This window comes from Gymnoscopelus braueri, assembly GCF_963280865.1.
Source record: "Gymnoscopelus braueri genome assembly, chromosome: 16".
Taxonomy (NCBI): Eukaryota; Metazoa; Chordata; class Actinopteri; order Myctophiformes; family Myctophidae; genus Gymnoscopelus; species Gymnoscopelus braueri.
Window position 1 is genome coordinate 3704288 of NC_137616.1, and position 17585 is coordinate 3721872.

The following is a 17585-nucleotide window of genomic DNA, read 5'->3' on the forward strand; positions in this document are numbered from 1 at the left end:
CACACACACATCACTTACTGCACAGCTTGTCGTCACAGGCATCGGGACAGTCACCACAAGCTAGTCCAGACGTGTAGGGGTGGGTGTACTGGTAGTTACCACTGCAATGTGGGACACAACATCAAATATTAAACATGATATCACATCAAATATTAAACATGATATCACATCAAATATTAAACATGATATCTGATGACACAGTAAAAGTTTTTTTTTTCTTTGCAAGTCCTTGGAACCACAAATGGTTCCAAGAACAGGGCCGACTTTAAAATCTTGAAAACGTTCAAGGCCATTCAGCTGCCTTTTTAAGTGCTCAGATGGGTGCATGGGCCATGTGCATTTTCAGATCAGGTTTTATTTTAATGATCCATTTGGACCCCTGGTGGTCCCCGAACCACATGTTGAGAACCATGGTGTTGTTGCCTACGGTGGACAGTAGTGACACACGTGGTAGCAACAGAACGGGGTGTTGGGACAGTAGTACTTACTGTGGACAGGAGTGAAACACATAGAAGTACTGTATGTGTACACGGTGTAGGGACAATAGTACTTACGGTGGACAGTATTGACAGACGTAGAAGTATTTGTACTTGGTGTTGGGGCAGTGGGCCATGGCACATCCAATCTGGTTGGAGCGGTACCACACAACCTGTGCAACACACACACACCCACACACACACACACACCATCATCATCTCACGGTATAAACCAGTGCTTCTCAAACGTTTTCATGTCAAGGACAGGGGTGTCATTTGGGGTCTTAGGGGATTGAAAGTGCTCACATTTAACCTCAAATTGTTGTTTCTTTAATATGTTGATGCCAATACTTGTGTAAAATGGGCTGTTATAGCGCCACCGTGAGGTCAACTGATGCAATGTTTTCCCTGCGTAGGCCTCTAGACTGTGAACCTCTCCTCCAAGTATGTTAAATAAAAATACTTGAGATTTTCACATTTTCCCATTGGGAAAAATTTCACTAATGATTTATTATAAATTAAACTATACAGCAAATAGCTTAGCAAAATGGAAGCACACGATTCCCGATGAAGCCGGCCGATTTGACATACAAGTGTGTGTGCCGCCAAAACTGGGGGAGGAGTAGCGCGGCAAAGTTTTGCAGTTGCTATAGAAAGAAAGAAAAGTCACCCAAATACTATACTGTGTTGAACCACACTAATAAGCATGTTAATAAAGTATTCAATCAATCAAGCAAACATGTGAAAAAAAAAAATAGTTCAGTATTTCTTCCAGCACTGGGTGTAAGTGTACCTGAGTGAAGTGTCCCACCACTCCATTGATAGAGCCCACCCCGTACTCCCAGTCCTTCACCTCATCGTACCAGGCCTGGATAGCGTCGGCCCACGTGTTCTGTGCATTGGACAGGTACAGGTTCTCACCACAACCACTGGCTACAGAGAGAGATAGAGATACAGAGAGAGGCTTATTAAAAATCTAATCATGTGGCTGTTGGGATCCACACGATTCGAACCCAGTATTATTGTTCTTTAAAAAAAAGAAGGAATTATAGTATATTATATATGACCTGTTTGAACGTAAAATGTGTCACTGATTGATTCCCCAACAAAAGAAACAAAGAGTGTCCCTCATCAGTTCAATAAGGGACACTTCATTTAGTTTTCCGAATAAGGGACGATTCAGAATTTTAGGGACAGTTGGCAACCCTAATTACGACACATATACTTGCGTGATGGATTGTAAATCAATGTTAAAGGGGTCTTACTGCTGATGGTCCTTTCTGCAACGAAGCTGTGGCCCATGGTGCACTTGTTGGCCCATTTGAGAGCGTTGGCGGCAGCTTCCTTATTCCAGCTCTTAGAACGAGACACAGGAAAACACACACACACACACACACACACACACACACACACAAGCTTTAACAATTTATTCATGTTCACATGAGAGCATACTGTAAAAGGACATAAATATTAAAGGTTTCATGACATTCAGTTTTATAAAAGTATTTATAATGGTCCTTCAAACGTGTATTAAAACATTTTAACTGAAAAATACACTCTAGTGATCCATGGCAGGATTTGTTTTCTCCGATTTCTAAAGCCTTTTCAACTGCAATGAAAAAAGAAATCTTTGCCTGCGGGAGGGATTTTGACTGTCAATCATCACCTCTGCTCCGCCTCCCCCTCCCCCCCAAAGGAATGGATAGGGGAGGGGAGGGGCGGAGAGGGAGCGGGATTAATGTCACAGTCACTGTGACATTAAAGGTTTAATGACATTCACTTTTACACCACATTCAAAGTCTTTGTCCTGGTCCTTCAAAAGTGTACAAAAAGTTTTAAGTGAAAATTCCATTCCAGTGATCCATGGCAGGTGTTTTTCTCTCACATTTCTAAAGCCTTTTCAACTGCAATGAAAAAAGAAATCTTTGCCTGCGGGTGTCGCTGGTGAGGGATTTTGCCTGTCAATCATCGCCTCTGCTCCGCCCCCCCCAAAGGAAAGGATAGGGGAGGGGAGGGGCGAGGAGGAGAGTGGGCGGGATTAATCGACTGTGACCTCACTGTCGAAGGGCCAAGCTCAGATTACTTTTCAGCCTAATTATTCAGAAAACCCCAGACCACAGAAAATCCACTGAATGTTCTAAGTTCAGGTTTTTTGGGTGTAATTGAGGTCATAAAACCCCAAATAAAACATTGAAAATAAAAAAAAGTGAAAATGAATGTCATGACACCTTTAAAGTCAAGGGGCCAATCACAGATTACTTTTCAGCCTAATTATTCAGAAAACCCAAGACCACAGAAAATCCACTGAATGTTCAAAGTTCAGGTTTTTGGGGTCTAATTGAGGTCATAAAACCCCCCAAAACACAATAAAAAAAAGTGAAAATGTATGTCATTGAACCTTTAAAAGGGTACAGTTAAGGTTAGTCAAAATCATGGCATATGGCTTCATGACAGATTCATCATAATAAGCATGTCACACAGTACTCTATGGGTATAAGTTCTCAATACTCTATGGTTATAAAAGAACAGCATTTCCGCCATATGTGGCGGCTGCCAATTATAGCAGAGACAGCACAACCTTTCTGCCTTCTTTGGGCATCCCAAGTTGTTGAAACCCTCTAACCACCAGTCTGTGGGTATGTCCTAGGCTGCCAAATGTAAAAACTAGTCTGCACCTCTGAAATGGTCTGTAGGAGTGGTTGGTATTAAATGACCTTGGTCATAAAAGCTTCCTCTAGGCTAGGTTCAAACGTGCAGGCTGTCTAATATAGACACTTCTCTGGACTCTTCAACCACATCTGGTGCACACACACACACACACACACACACACACACACACACACACACACACGTTGTACTGGACAGCTCCCAGGTTTTAATGTGTGAGTGTGAAGCAGGACGTTGCTGAATAGAGCACTCGTGCTCAGCATACCTGGGTAAATAAAGGTTTAAGAAATATTTCTATCGTTTTTATTTATTCTTCTACACCTTAACAGACGTGTATCTGTTCTGCTTGACAACAGTTTATATGTAGCTGCATGTGTTTTACATAATATGAGCGTTGTCATTAAATATGTCAAATCAAACCTCCAGTAGTGTCTTACCATCTTCAGCATGTTGCTGGCGGCAGGCTGCACGCTTCTTCTCAGCTCGTTGTGTATGTTCACAATGTTCTCAGCTTCGGTCAGCACCTTGGGTGCAGGTGGGGGTGGTGGGGGTTGGGCTGGGGGTGGAGGTGGTGGGGGTGGTGCTGGGGGTTGGGCTGGGGGGGGTGGTGGGGGTGGAGGTGGGGGTGGGGGTTGGGCTGGGGGTGGTGCTGGGGGTCGAGGTGGAGGTGGGGGTGGGGGTTGGGCTGGGGGTGGAGGTGGCATGGTTTCTGAGAAGAGGAAAATGCAAAAACAGCCAATGATGAGCAGTAACACTGCTGTTACTTCCACGCCTGTGATGCGGAACAAAAATAAGTAATCTGCAAGCTCTCATCGCATGTGTTGTGAGCTTTTAGATCTCCTACCGTCTTTGCTGCGTAGCATGGGGTCCTAAAATAGCTATCTGAGCTGCCTCAGTTATGGCTTAAAATGTATAACTGATGTACAAGCTCACTCTGCAATGGAGGATTGCGTTAGAAATATTATTGTTCCAGGCGTTAGTCGGGACACTCTGCCGTCTCGCACGCACGCTTTGTTTACATGCACGTCCGCGTCAGGGCTTCTACAGCACGAAACATATCAACGTAAGTGGATGGAAGATATGCTGGCACTGAACGTACCCTATTTTAATAAACCTCTGGCACACGATGTGTTAAAGAGTATTTCCATTGTACAATACCTTGTACTTCAGTACTATTAAACAAATATTGTACTTTTTATTTCTGATTCCTTTCTTTTTATGGTATGCCCTTCGTCCGTTTTGTGGTGTTGCGTGAATGCTTTATCAGCACTTCAGCAGACATGAACAGGGGCTTGACCTCCATTGTTGACCAGTGACAATAAACTGGCACTACGTAGCAAATTTCATATTTTAGGCCTAAAGCAAAAAATATTTGTTCATATATTTACAGAGGTAGAAGGGCACTCCTGATGTCTACTGAACGACTATGAAATTGACTGAATGCATTCTGTCGCTAGGTGATCAAAAGCAGCAGCCAACTAGAGGTCTCCGCCAGGTTAGGTAGGTTATTGTGGCCTCCTGGTGGCGCTATAATAGGCCAATGTGAAAAGGGTGCCATTTCTTCTTGGGCCTTTCATGGCAATCGCGCCTTGCATTCATGATTTGAGAAATTTTGTTCCAAAAATGTGTTTTGTTAAATTATACCTGCTGGTGGCGCTATAACAGGCCAATGTGAAAAGTGTGGCGTTTCTTCCTCGGCCTAGTGGGAATGTGCGTGTGAAATTTCACGGTAAGCGCAAGCTGCGTTCATGATTTGAGGCATTTTGTTCAAAATGGACCAATCCTGCAAATTTTGGAAGCCAACTTTAGCCAATGAGGATGGAATATGGAAAATCGAACAGATCCGTGTTGATCACATGACCATAGAGATACTGTGTACCGATTTGCATGACGTTTGGATAAAATCTGTAGGAGTAAATGGGTTTTGCACAAATCGGCCTCCTGGTGGCGCTATAACAGGCCCATGTGAAAAATTTGGGGCAGAGGTTCTGAATTGGCATTCAGGGAGTGTGTGCACAGTTTCGCAGCGACCGGGCCAACGGATTAGCTGCTCACAGACAGATGGACGGACGGACACACGGACACACACACGGACGGACGGACAGAGGGTAAAACATACTCTCTCGCCATGCCTTTCGGCCTGGCGGAGACAATTAGAATTCTACAATCTATGCATATTGTCTGGATGAGGTTTTGCAATGCAAATATTTTCAGATGGGGGTCCACGGCCAAATATATATAATTTGGGGGTCCTTGACATGAAAAGGTTTGAGAACCACCGGTCTATACAGTATGCATCCCACTTGTCTGTGGGATACTGCTACTACTGATGCTCAATAACGGAACAGTAAACTCATGGTCAGTTTCTCTGCAGTACAGGGAGTCACATAGAGATGAGGGTTTGTTACTCATCAAGCAGAAATGTCCTAAAAGTAATCAAGAAAATAATTGCTTTGAACTTAAGTGGTCAAACTTACCTGGAGCAGCATCACATGTGGGGATCTGGCTGCAGTACTCCCAGCGTCTACTTCGATCAGTGGTGTAGCACCATGGGTTCTTCGCACCGTCTGGATTGCGACAATAGTTTTCGTCCAGGCCTCTGACAAAGATATGAAGGTAGATACAGTACGTATGTACTAGGTAGTAGGCAGACCAACAGACAGACAGCTAGATAGGTGGATAGATGCTGTATATAGATAGATGTCTGGCTGGTTCTTCTTACTTGTCTGGGTAATTTGATTCCGTGCGGGTGTGTTTGTGAGGAGTTTGGACCGACCAGCCCTGGCAGGTTTTATGAGAGAGTGTCGTGGCAACATCCCCCCGATAGTTTTGGCCGTCCAAAGTGTAGCAGGTCAGCTCTGGTACGATGGTAGGTGGGCAGGACAGGCAGAAGTAGATGGTTGGATTGAGTAATCGGTGATTTAACAAATCTTACTCCAATAGGCCAAAGGGGGGCGCAATAGCTTGAAAATGCTAACTTAAAACAGAAATATGTCATGCCTCGGAGTATGCGAGGGCCGCTACGAACCTCTAGTTATCTAAATTCCCAGTGGAGGGAAGTTTGTACGTGTGAAAAGCAAGTTCTGTCCTCATAACAGACAATTAAGAGCAAACATAAGGGAAATGTAAGAGACCTTTAAGAGAATGTTGCTGCTTGAGGCCGAAAATAGTGAGCTTGTAGATACTTATTTAGCTGTAGGATTATATGGCTTTGAGTAAGTTGTTAAATTACTAAAATAGTGTCTGGTATGTACTTGGAGTGGAAACCGGTTGTCAGGAAACTTTGTTTCAGTGCACCCAGTATGTGGTCTATACAGTATGAGTGGAAACACACTCGTCTGTCCCTGAGGCAGGGATACTCTTACCACTGATGCTCAGTAACAGTAAACTATAATCAAGGGAACATCGAGATCTAGCTAAACTCATGTTAAGTTTCTCTGCTAACAATACAGTGAGTCAGAGAGATGAGGGTTTGTTATTCATCCTCAGCAGAAATTTCCTAAAATAATTGTCGTGAACTTAAGTGGTCAAAGCTACCTGGGTCAACAGCACACCTGGGGACCTTGCAGAACTCCCAGCGTGTTTGTTTATCAGTGGTGTAGCACCATGGCTTCGGCTCACCGTCAGGATTACGGCAGTAGTTTTCATCCAGGCCTCTGACAAAAATAAGTAGGTAGATACAGTAGGTAGAGTAGACACCAACAGACAGGCAGGCCGGGCGACATCTAGATAGATACTGTATATAGATGTTTGGCTGGTTCTTCTTACGTATCTGGGTATTTTTCTTTTGTGACGCCGTGTCCGTGAGGTATTTGGGCCGACCAGGCCTGGCAGGTTTTCCCAGAGAGTGTCGTGGCAACATCCCCCCGATAGTTTTGGCCGTCCAAAGTGTAGCAGGTCAGCTCTGGTACGATGGTAGGTGGGCAGGACAGGCAGAAGTAGATGGTTGGATTGAGTAATCGGTGATTTAACAAATCTTACTCCAATAGGCCAAAGGGGGGCGCAATAGCTTGAAAATGCTAACTTAAAACAGAAATATGTCATGCCTCGGAGTATGCGAGGGCCGCTACGAACCTCTAGTTATCTAAATTCCCAGTGGAGGGAAGTTTGTACGTGTGAAAAGCAAGTTCTGTCCTCATAACAGACAATTAAGAGCAAACATAAGGGAAATGTAAGAGACCTTTAAGAGAATGTTGCTGCTTGAGGCCGAAAATAGTGAGCTTGTAGATACTTATTTAGCTGTAGGATTATATGGCTTTGAGTAAGTTGTTAAATTACTAAAATAGTGTCTGGTATGTACTTGGAGTGGAAACCGGTTGTCAGGAAACTTTGTTTCAGTGCACCCAGTATGTGGTCTATACAGTATGAGTGGAAACACACTCGTCTGTCCCTGAGGCAGGGATACTCTTACCACTGATGCTCAGTAACAGTAAACTATAATCAAGGGAACATCGAGATCTAGCTAAACTCATGTTAAGTTTCTCTGCTAACAATACAGTGAGTCAGAGAGATGAGGGTTTGTTATTCATCCTCAGCAGAAATTTCCTAAAATAATTGTCGTGAACTTAAGTGGTCAAAGCTACCTGGGTCAACAGCACACCTGGGGACCTTGCAGAACTCCCAGCGTGTTTGTTTATCAGTGGTGTAGCACCATGGCTTCGGCTCACCGTCAGGATTACGGCAGTAGTTTTCATCCAGGCCTCTGACAAAAATAAGTAGGTAGATACAGTAGGTAGAGTAGACACCAACAGACAGGCAGGCCGGGCGACATCTAGATAGATACTGTATATAGATGTTTGGCTGGTTCTTCTTACGTATCTGGGTATTTTTCTTTTGTGACGCCGTGTCCGTGAGGTATTTGGGCCGACCAGGCCTGGCAGGTTTTCCCAGAGAGTGTCGTGGCAACCTCCCCCCGATAGTGTCGGCCGTCGAAAGTGTAGCAGGTCATTTCTTGTACGATGTAGGTGGACAGGATGGGAAGAAGTGGATGGAGAGAGTAAAACCGTGCTTAAACAAATCTAACTCCAAAAGGCGGCAATAGCAATCTTTTGAAAATGCAAACTTTGGACATATGTCATCATGCCTCATTTGGCCTACAACCATGGAACTTACTTACTTACTAGAGGTGTAACAATATAGTAACTGCATCGAAAAATCGTTTTGAATTTTCAACGATCTACTATATCGATATGCAAACAGCTAAATATCGGATCGTTTGACTTTGTATCGTATCGAATCGTTTTGCAATGCAAATAATCGTATCGAATCGTTCTGCAATGCAAATAATCAATTATATCAATACTAAGTAGTGTACCTTAAAGAAGAAAAAAAGAGAAAGAGGGGTTTATATCCAGTATCCAGGTATTTATTTTTCACACAGAATTTTTGGGTAAATAAATAGTTACTATATCGATTTTAAATCATTGAATCGAATCGTATCGTTCTAAATTAACCTGTCCTGTATCGTTCATGTATCGTAACATAACATACAGGGACCTGGCAGAACTCCCAGCGTAGCTTTGTATCAGTGGTGTAGCACCATGGCATCGCTGCATGGTCTGGATTGCGGCAGTAGTTTTCATCCAGGCCTCTGACAAAAAAAAGAACATGTAGGTAGATACTGTAGGTAGGTAGTAGACAGACACTGTAGTACATGTTGATGTTTGGCTGGTTCTTCTTACTAGTCTGGGTAATCGTTTCTTGTGCGGGTGTGTTTGTGAGGCGTCTGGGCTGACCAGGCCTGGCAGGTTCTCTCACTGATCGTCTTGGATAGATATCCCCGATAGTGTCTGCCGTCCAAAGTGTAGCAGGTCACTGGGTACGACGGTAGGTGGACAAGACAGGAAGAAGTGGATGGAGAGAGTAAAACAGTGCTTAAACAAATCTAACTCCAATAGGCCAAAGAGGGACGCAGTAGCAATCGTTTGAAAATGCAAACTTTGGACATATGTCATCATGCCTCATTTGGCCTACGGGAAAACACAGAAAACACACCAAAACACGTCAAACCCGTCAATGGCAGTCTCCTTTGCAAAAAAACACGTCAATGGCAGTGAATGAGTTAACAATTAAATTACTCCTCCTGGGTTTTTTTTTATTTTGCAATCTGCACATAACTATCTAGACAAACCATTGACCAATATCTAAAATCCCAGTTGGATTGTGAAAAAATTAAGCCTTCATGAGCTAATGAATATCGTAGTTTCATAATTGTATTGTTTTGCTGATGTGAATAAAAAACAATTGACAAAATATATATACATTGTAGTTTAATGAAAATTATTCTTCTGGCCCTAACTGCAAATTTGTACAATATTTTCAGTCATGCCAAACAGTACTGAAACAAATCTTACTCCAATTGACCAAAGGGGGGCACTATAGCAATCATTTGAAAATGTGAACTTTGAACAGGCATACGTCATGCCTTGTTCGGCTTACCCCCATGAAACAAATTTTAGACACAAGTTGGAAATCTGCAGTATAAGCATATATAGATTACAATAGGGGCGTGGCTACCTTGTGAAGCTTTGATTGACAAGCTGCACAACCAATAGCACTGGATATAGAGAGATGGCGGATTTTAAATTGTTGAAAAATAGGCTTCATTTACGATCTGTATAGAGTCTATGGGCATAGCTTTGTCCATTATTTTTAATGTCTATGATTGCATCGCCTTTTTCTCAAATACATAATTTCTTGCACATATTACATTTCGCATATTGCATAATGTTGCATTGCGTGGCCATCGTATTGCTGCTTGCAGCTATATTTATCTTTATAATTGTTCATTAATCGTAAAAGTTTGCGCCTGATATTTGTACTGTGGTACTTTTCTTACCCTCAGGTGGTGCTTTCAAAGCTGCTGGTGTTGCTCCAGTTTCAGCCAGGAGAGCAAAGAGCACCTTGAGAGCAATGCACACCTTCATCGCCTGTGAAAACCATAAGAAAACATATTGTTCAAAGTCCAAGACAGACATGCAAAAAAGTTATATAAATAAAAATAAGCTATGATGATTAAATGTTATTGACAATTTTGTCAACAAATAACTAGACTAAAATGTTAGGGAGGGACTAGTAGAGAAGAGATCCAGTAGAACAAATACAAGTGATTTTATGCTTGGTTGCGTGTGAATGTCACGCACCGAAAATGGCTGATCTACAAGCTCACAACGCTGGTAGATCAGCCATTTTCAGCACGCATCAAAGTATAAATCAGTCAGTATGATGCCATCAATGCCTGCCAAAATACATTTTAGTTGACTAAATCAACTGTAGATTTAGTTTACTAAAATCTTATATTTAGTCAAGTAAAACTAGACTAAAAGTAAAACATTTCAGATGACTACAATATGAGTCAAACTAAACTGGAATTTTATTCAACAGACTAATCTAAATTTGCTGTCAAAATAAACACTGAATTTGGATTTTGGAGAGTTGTGACAGCATGACCACACACTGTGACTGCTAATGCTCCGTGCTGTACATGTGCACATGCCCATCAAGGGTGCACACTTGCTGGGTGGTGTATGGGCACAAACGGAAAACACTATCTACAAACTTTAAAGTTAATTATCCAAGAAAGCTATCATAAGCATCTCTTTTTCTCACCTGGGCTCTGCTCTGGATCTTAAATGTCTAGGAACGGGATTCAGGTCAATATATAGGCTTCCAAGGAAACACACCTGTAGCCAACCACTGATTGGGGCCAAATTGGTTCAAACCAACTCCTTGTCTGTGGACAAGGGTTTGAAGTGTGTCAAAGAGGGACAATGGACACTAAAAGGAAAGTTAAAATATCTATGGCTTTAACTGAAATAAACACATAATGTATTTTTGTGTTGGTTTATTTCTAGAGTACAGAAGTGACAACATATTGTAGATCACCCTGATTATTTGGTCTGTCTGGAGGGAGGGGCCATGGGCAGTGTTGCCATTCTGTGAGAGAAACAAGCAACCAGGTCTAGGAAAACAAGCCCAAAAGAAGCGACTATGGGCCACATGAGCACTTTAAACCTACTGTATACATCGGCTATTTGATTCGCATCGTGAGCTACGCGTTGTGAGCTTGTAGATCTGTTATTTTCAATAAAATCTAGGGGGAAACTTATAATAAGCAGACCTGGCAACACTGGCCATGCGGCATATAATGGGTGAGCTTTTATTTTCTTTTGTCAATCTGCTGCTGTTTGACAGAGTGCTCAGGAGTTGTCATTATATCCAAGGAGATGAAGTTTTGTTATTTTTAGTTTAGTTAAAACCATGGATAAAATTAGTTTCTGTTTCTTATTATAGAATTTGGTCGGCCTAATCACTCATGGTATTTTATTATAATACGTTATCCATTTTTATAATACCTTATCTAGGAGTTAGCGGCCCGAACACCTACGTTGCACCACTGATCCCGATCTGTCAGTCCATGTCCCCTTTAGGGCCCATATATGGAGATCCCTGATGTCATCAGTATTTGCCCATATATGGGCATGCCCCTTATGTGCCCATATAGATCTGTCTGTGTGTGATGCCATGACAACACATTGCGATTAGACACTCCATATTTCGGCGTAGCTGCATTGGACACTTGAGATCACTGTATCTGTCTGTCAGTCCTTGTCCCTTTTATGGCCATATATGGAGATTTCTGATGTCATCCGTATATGCCCATATGGGCATGCCCCCATTCATTGTGCCCATATTTGGAGCTGACTGATTTGTTTGCACCAAGATCTGTCAGTCCTTGCTCCTTTTATGCCCATATATAGAGATCTCTGTCATCAGTATATTCCCATATAGGGCATGCCCCTTTTGTGCCCCTACATGAAACTGACTGATTAGTTTGCGCTGATGCCATGACGACACATTGAGGTTAGACAATACACTCCATATTTGGGCAGCATTGGGAATTCCTTATATGGTTATGGAGACAATTAATTTTAATATGGGATGTAATCAAATGATATATTTAACACGTTGTGAGCTTGTAGATCTGCTATTTTCAAATAGCCGATGTACACAGTAGGTTTAAAGTGCTCATGTGGCCCATAGTCTCTTCTTTTGGGCTTGTTTTCCTAGACCTGGTTAATTGTTTCTCTCAAAGAATCTGGCAACACTGCCCATGGCCCCTCCCTCCAGACAGACCAAATAATCAGGGTGATGTACAATATGTTGTCACTTCTGTACTCTAGAAATAAACCAGCACAAAAATACATCATTTGCCAGAGTTTTTCAGTCTGCAGCCAGTACCAGCGTTTTTGAGCATTTTTACTAACCTTTCAAGAGCCACAGAATATTTCGCTCTTGGACGATCGACACACCGAGTGTCGCAAAAGACGAAGGAGTGTCTCTGCTTCCATCAGGGGAAAAAAGCCTCTCACCGCGACTCTCCGTTCTTTAGTTATTGGCTGTTGAATATAGCTTATTCTTGCCAAAAACGCAGAAAAAAAACAAGAACGCAGAGAAAAATGTCCTTTATAGTCAGGGGATATTAAAAAATCTGGGAATAAATACCTTACCAAGAAATGTCTTCACCAATGTGTTTGTAAAGGTGTCTAGTAACACATCTCTCACAAAGATTGAAATTCAATTTCCCTAGGGGAATCTGTGACAGCTGCTGAAAGTTGGGGTACCCTTAACCTTATACGGGGAAAAAGTTTGGCCTGTTTAACCTACAGCTATGAAACTACACATATGCGTCTCGGCGTCTCCTCACGAGGAACACATTTCAAACTTTTGTCATGATAGCTGAATTTTTGACACAACATTGAAATCCGCATTATATGCAACATAATATAGAAATATGCCTGCCAGAAATATGCAACATACTGTAATACAGAGATAGATACCCACAATCCATATGCACTCTGCTCAGTTGTGTCCATGGCCTCCATTGCTGCTTGCAGCTACATTTATTTTTATAGTTGTTCGATGTGGTGGCCAAAAATTCATATAACAGTCATTGTGGTATTGATTAATTGAATGTATTAGTAAGAGGCAACAATCATCACCTGTTCTTCCCTGTCACTCCTCTCCTTGACTAATCTCTCAAGAACAGATTCTGCTCTCCGCTTGAAATCTGTCGGGGGGGTTCGTCATAACGTGTACACACTGGCCTACAAGTGGGCGTGCCTTCAGATCAGGAAGCAGGCCGCGCTTTACCCAATCAAATGTAGTGGGCGGTATTTACGTGTGTGCCGTTCCTTCCCCACTAGAAACAAGCCGAAACTCATTTAACAATAGCGTCCTCGGAGCAGACAAAACCACGGAAAGATATTCACATTTTAACTTGCTCTTTCATCATAGAAACAATTGGGCTTATAACCAAAACGATCCATGTTCTCTGGGAGAAGTGGTGTTAGTGTTCCGTATAGAAATGTTGTTAGTGGGAATGAAAACATAAGCGCACCACCGGAAGTGGAGCGCTGAGGGTAGACCAAAAACCCTGGTTTCCTTGCGCACGGGTGCTCCATTATGCTCCCCCCAGAGCCAGGTGAAAGAGTAAAAAACAGCAGACGGCGCTGTTTTTCCTTTTTTATTTGGCGATGGGTTCCCAGATTACTCCTTGACAAACTCCTTGCAAACAGCCTTCTCATGCAAACCTATTTCAAACGTGCCGACTATGTGCCAGTCAGTTATAGAATAAAGCCCATATAAGGAATGACCGTCTGTTGTTATCTCTGTGTACCATCCTGCCAGTATAAATGTGTCTAAGACATTGGTGTGGGGAGTGCTGGTATGGAGCTGCAGCAGGTGACGGAGAAAACACAACTCAAGAAGCTGGGAGCGAGTCTGGGAGTAGTTAGTAAACATAGGGTTAAAGTGGTTAATGTATGTTTTATAATGTAATAATTTATATCTGCAAAGTAACTAGTAACTAGGGGTTACGTAGGTAACCCCAGTTTTCTTAGTTTCGTAGTAAGAAACTTACTTATGGGATATCATCGCCCTCTGGCGATGGCACAAAGCACAACACATGAGCTCCCGGTACTAATTCCATTTGTTCAGGGTCATGGGACGCGAAACCGGAAACCGGCTCGGGTATAAAACCCCTCGCGTCACAGGGAACACCCTCGTAACCCTTCACTCTGCATGCTAAAAAGCGCACAGAAGGGGTTTTAGGTAAGTTTCTTACTACGAAACTAAGAAAATTGGGGTTACCTACGTAACCCCTAGTTGTTCTTTTCGTTTCTTCATAAGAAACTTACTTATGGGACACATAGACGTCCCCTGAGGGAGCCCCTGCTAAACCCCATCCGTACCACACCTTATGGCCCCAGACCCTGCCCTCCCGGCAAGGTCCAGGCCACCAGGCGCCTGACCCCCAGGTCAAGACAGGAAAGGAACAAACGCAATGACCTGACAGACCAAAGTCTGATTCCATCGGACAAAAGAGACTGAACTTGTCCATCTCTCAGGCCGAAGAACAGGACCCCAGGCCTCCGGACGCATGACCCACCAGGTCAGAGGCGAGGAAGGCCTCAAGGCAAGGACCCAACAGACCGAAGTCCGCCCTTCCCAGCCAAGGAGGTAAAGACCCCGTCCACCCCCTGGCATAGAAGACCAGGTCCTCCTCCCCCCCAGCTCCAGCCCCGCTGGGCCAGGGGAAGCACCGTTTCACCACGGCCAGGTAGAAAGCCACGAAGTCAAGGAACCCCCTTGCAGAGGGCCCAAGATGCAGCCACACCCCGAGTAGAGTGGGCCCTGAGGCCCACCGGGACCACAGTCCCATTACTCTCACAGGCCAACCGGATAGCCTCCACAATCCACCTGGAGAGTGTAGGCTTAGCCACAGCCTTCCTCCGGCCGCCCGGGCCGTAGGAGACAAACAGCTGAGTTGACTCCCTGCTGGCTGCTGTCTTCTGACAGTAAAGTTTCAGAGCCCTCACCGGGCAAAGACAGTGCAACCGCCTTTCCTCCGCTGAGCGAAGCGGCGGAGGATGGAAAGCCCCCAACTCCACTGGGGCCCTAGCAATCACGCCATTCTTAGGGACAAAGGCCTGGTCAGTTTTCAACAAAACCCTCCTGCCGTCACCGGAGAACTGCATACAGTCAGAGCTCACCGAGAGCGCCTGCAAGTCGCCAACGCGCTTAGCTGTACACAGGGCCACCAGAAGAACCGTTTTGAGACTGATCATCCTCAGAGTCACGGTCTCCAACGGCTCAAAAGGAGGAAGGCAGAGTGCGTCCAGCACCACCACCAGTTCCATTTAGGGAACAAAGGCCTGTTGACCGGCTTGGCCCGTTTCACTCCGGCCATAAAACGCTGCACCAGCGAATTACGGCCCACTGACACACCATCGAACCCCGCATGGCAAGCGGAGATGGCTGCCAAGTACACCTTGATGGTGGAGAAAGCCAGGCCCTGGTTCATCCTGCCCTGCAGGAAAGTCAGGACGCTGGCCAAAGGCGCCTGGAAGGCTAACACCGGAGGCGAGCGCCTATCGCACCAGGACTCAGAAATGTTCCACCTGATGTCATACTGAGACCTTGTGGAACTCGCCCTGGCACCCTGAATGGTGGCCACCACATCAGGAGGCAACCCCTGTGAGCTCAAGCTTGTCCGCTCACGAACCAGACCTACTGGCCTGGCGCCCGGGGGCGTCCGCAGGACACCACGACCCCGTCCTGCCCCAGAACGTCTCCGAACAACCGGGGAGTCCGTGGCTCGCAGCGGTGGGGAGGAGTGACTCCCGACCTCCACATGTGCCACGCTGGAGCAGGCGGCCAAGGTCCCAGTGAGCAGCAAGGGTCCACAACCCGGAGGTTGCATGACCGTTTCCCGCACTGATGACCACTCCCGGGCAGCGAGCCCAACCTGAAGCTCAGGAGGCTCCGTGTCCAGACGGCGTGTGGTAGAGCTAGGAGTGACACTCACCACCGCGTCATTACGCACGCCAAGCAGACCAACACAAGGGGAACCAAGTCTCCTTGTTTGTTGGCATAGCACATCGTTGTGGTACTGACCCCTTAGTCCAGGGCAAACCGATCTGCGATGTGGTATACAAGGCGTTTGAGAGCAATGAGGACTATCTCCCGGGGGAGACCCTGCTATCGCTACTGCGCCATGTCCTCGTTCGAGCAATCCGCCAAAACCCCGGGGCTCCGCGGGCTGCTGAACGGAAGCACTGTGTAGTGGATCACCATGGTTCCGAAACCGTAGTGCAGGAACCTCTGGTGTCACGGTTAGACTGGGACGCGATAGCGGGCGTCCAAAGGACCCAACCTCGCATTCCAGTCCGTTCGTCGTGTCGAGTGAAACAGCGTTTCCATCGCCAGCCCTCGTAAGACGATGACTCTCAGGGACCCGATCCAAACCATCAGGTACCGAGAAGGCCTCACGCCCCCCCCCCCCCCCCCCTTCTCTTTCACCGGGAAATAAGTTGAAAAAGAGCCCAGAGGACTCTGTTCCAGTAAAATTCCCCTGATTATTCCTCTGCTCGGTAGCGACAAAACCCCTGTTTCCAGCATTCGGGCGGTTAGGCCCGTTGCTTGAAAAGACAAAACATCGATTGACAATGGAAGTCTGCTGGAAAAATGCGAACCGTAGCCCCTCTGGTCCGTCCAGAGGTTCGGATCGCAAGTTTTCCCGGGTTCTAGTCAACGAGCCAGAGGGTTCGCGGGGTAGGTGGGGGCCACTGACGTCACCTGCTCGTGGAATGTTTGTCCTTAAGACGCAAACCAAACACTGAGGGCTCATCGATTCGGGACACGAATCTTCTTCTCTCGCTCGTGAAAAGAGGAGCATTTGTGATATTGGCAATACTTTTATTCCACACACAAGATGCACAGAAATCACACACATCAGACAAAAAGGACACTGTGGGGACTGAACCTCGTTCATTGTCTTTTAGCGTCTCTTTTAGTCTCTGTGTACCCCTGGAGCCGCCCGTGGCCCTGTCCAGAGGGGCAAGAAGAGCGCCAGAACATTTCCCTCAGTGGGGAGCTGACCCCGCACGATGCTGGCCAAGAGGCCGTGACGGGATCAGCTGAGAAATGTTACTTGCCCTTCCCCTTGCGCCTAGCCATGTTGTCCTTTCGTTGAGGCCTAGGCGAAGGGGGGGGTGGGGGGGGCACGCTTCTCGTCCTTGCGCCTCGGTTCTCCTGGCCCAAGAGAACCGCCCGGACGCTCCCAGGAGCTGGCTCTCGCGGACGAAGATGTAGACGAACCGTCCGGCCGCACGCGGCCCACCCGAGGCCCGTTGTTGGCGCTGCTTAGCTGTACCAGATGGGCCGGGGGTGAGGAGGCCTGCAGCGGTCTCCTGTCTCTGCTTCTCCTCCGCCTGCGTCTTGGTGATCAAATCCGCGGCGGTGTTGAACAGATTATCCGCCTTAAGCGGTAGGGCGAGGAGTCCGTGGACAGAATCGCCTTACACTCCGTGGCGAGGTCCAGCCATTTGACCCTTTCCAGGTCCGCGGTGAGGGCCATGGCCCGGCCGGTCCACATCAGCC

The 17585-nt window shown here is 45.6% G+C and overlaps 1 protein-coding gene across 1 annotated transcript in view; it reads right to left on the reverse strand.

The window, feature by feature from the left end:
* The window catches only part of LOC308102622 (cysteine-rich venom protein-like), a gene marked incomplete at both ends in the record, with an annotated part of 111604 nt that overhangs the window by 1270 nt on the left and 92749 nt on the right, over positions 1–17585 (reverse strand). The window contains 3 exons of the mRNA XM_080452423.1: positions 19–101; positions 555–649; positions 1270–1409. Coding sequence (XP_080308549.1) covers positions 19–101; positions 555–649; positions 1270–1409 — 318 coding nt within the window. The remainder of the gene's footprint in view (positions 1–18; positions 102–554; positions 650–1269; positions 1410–17585) is intronic.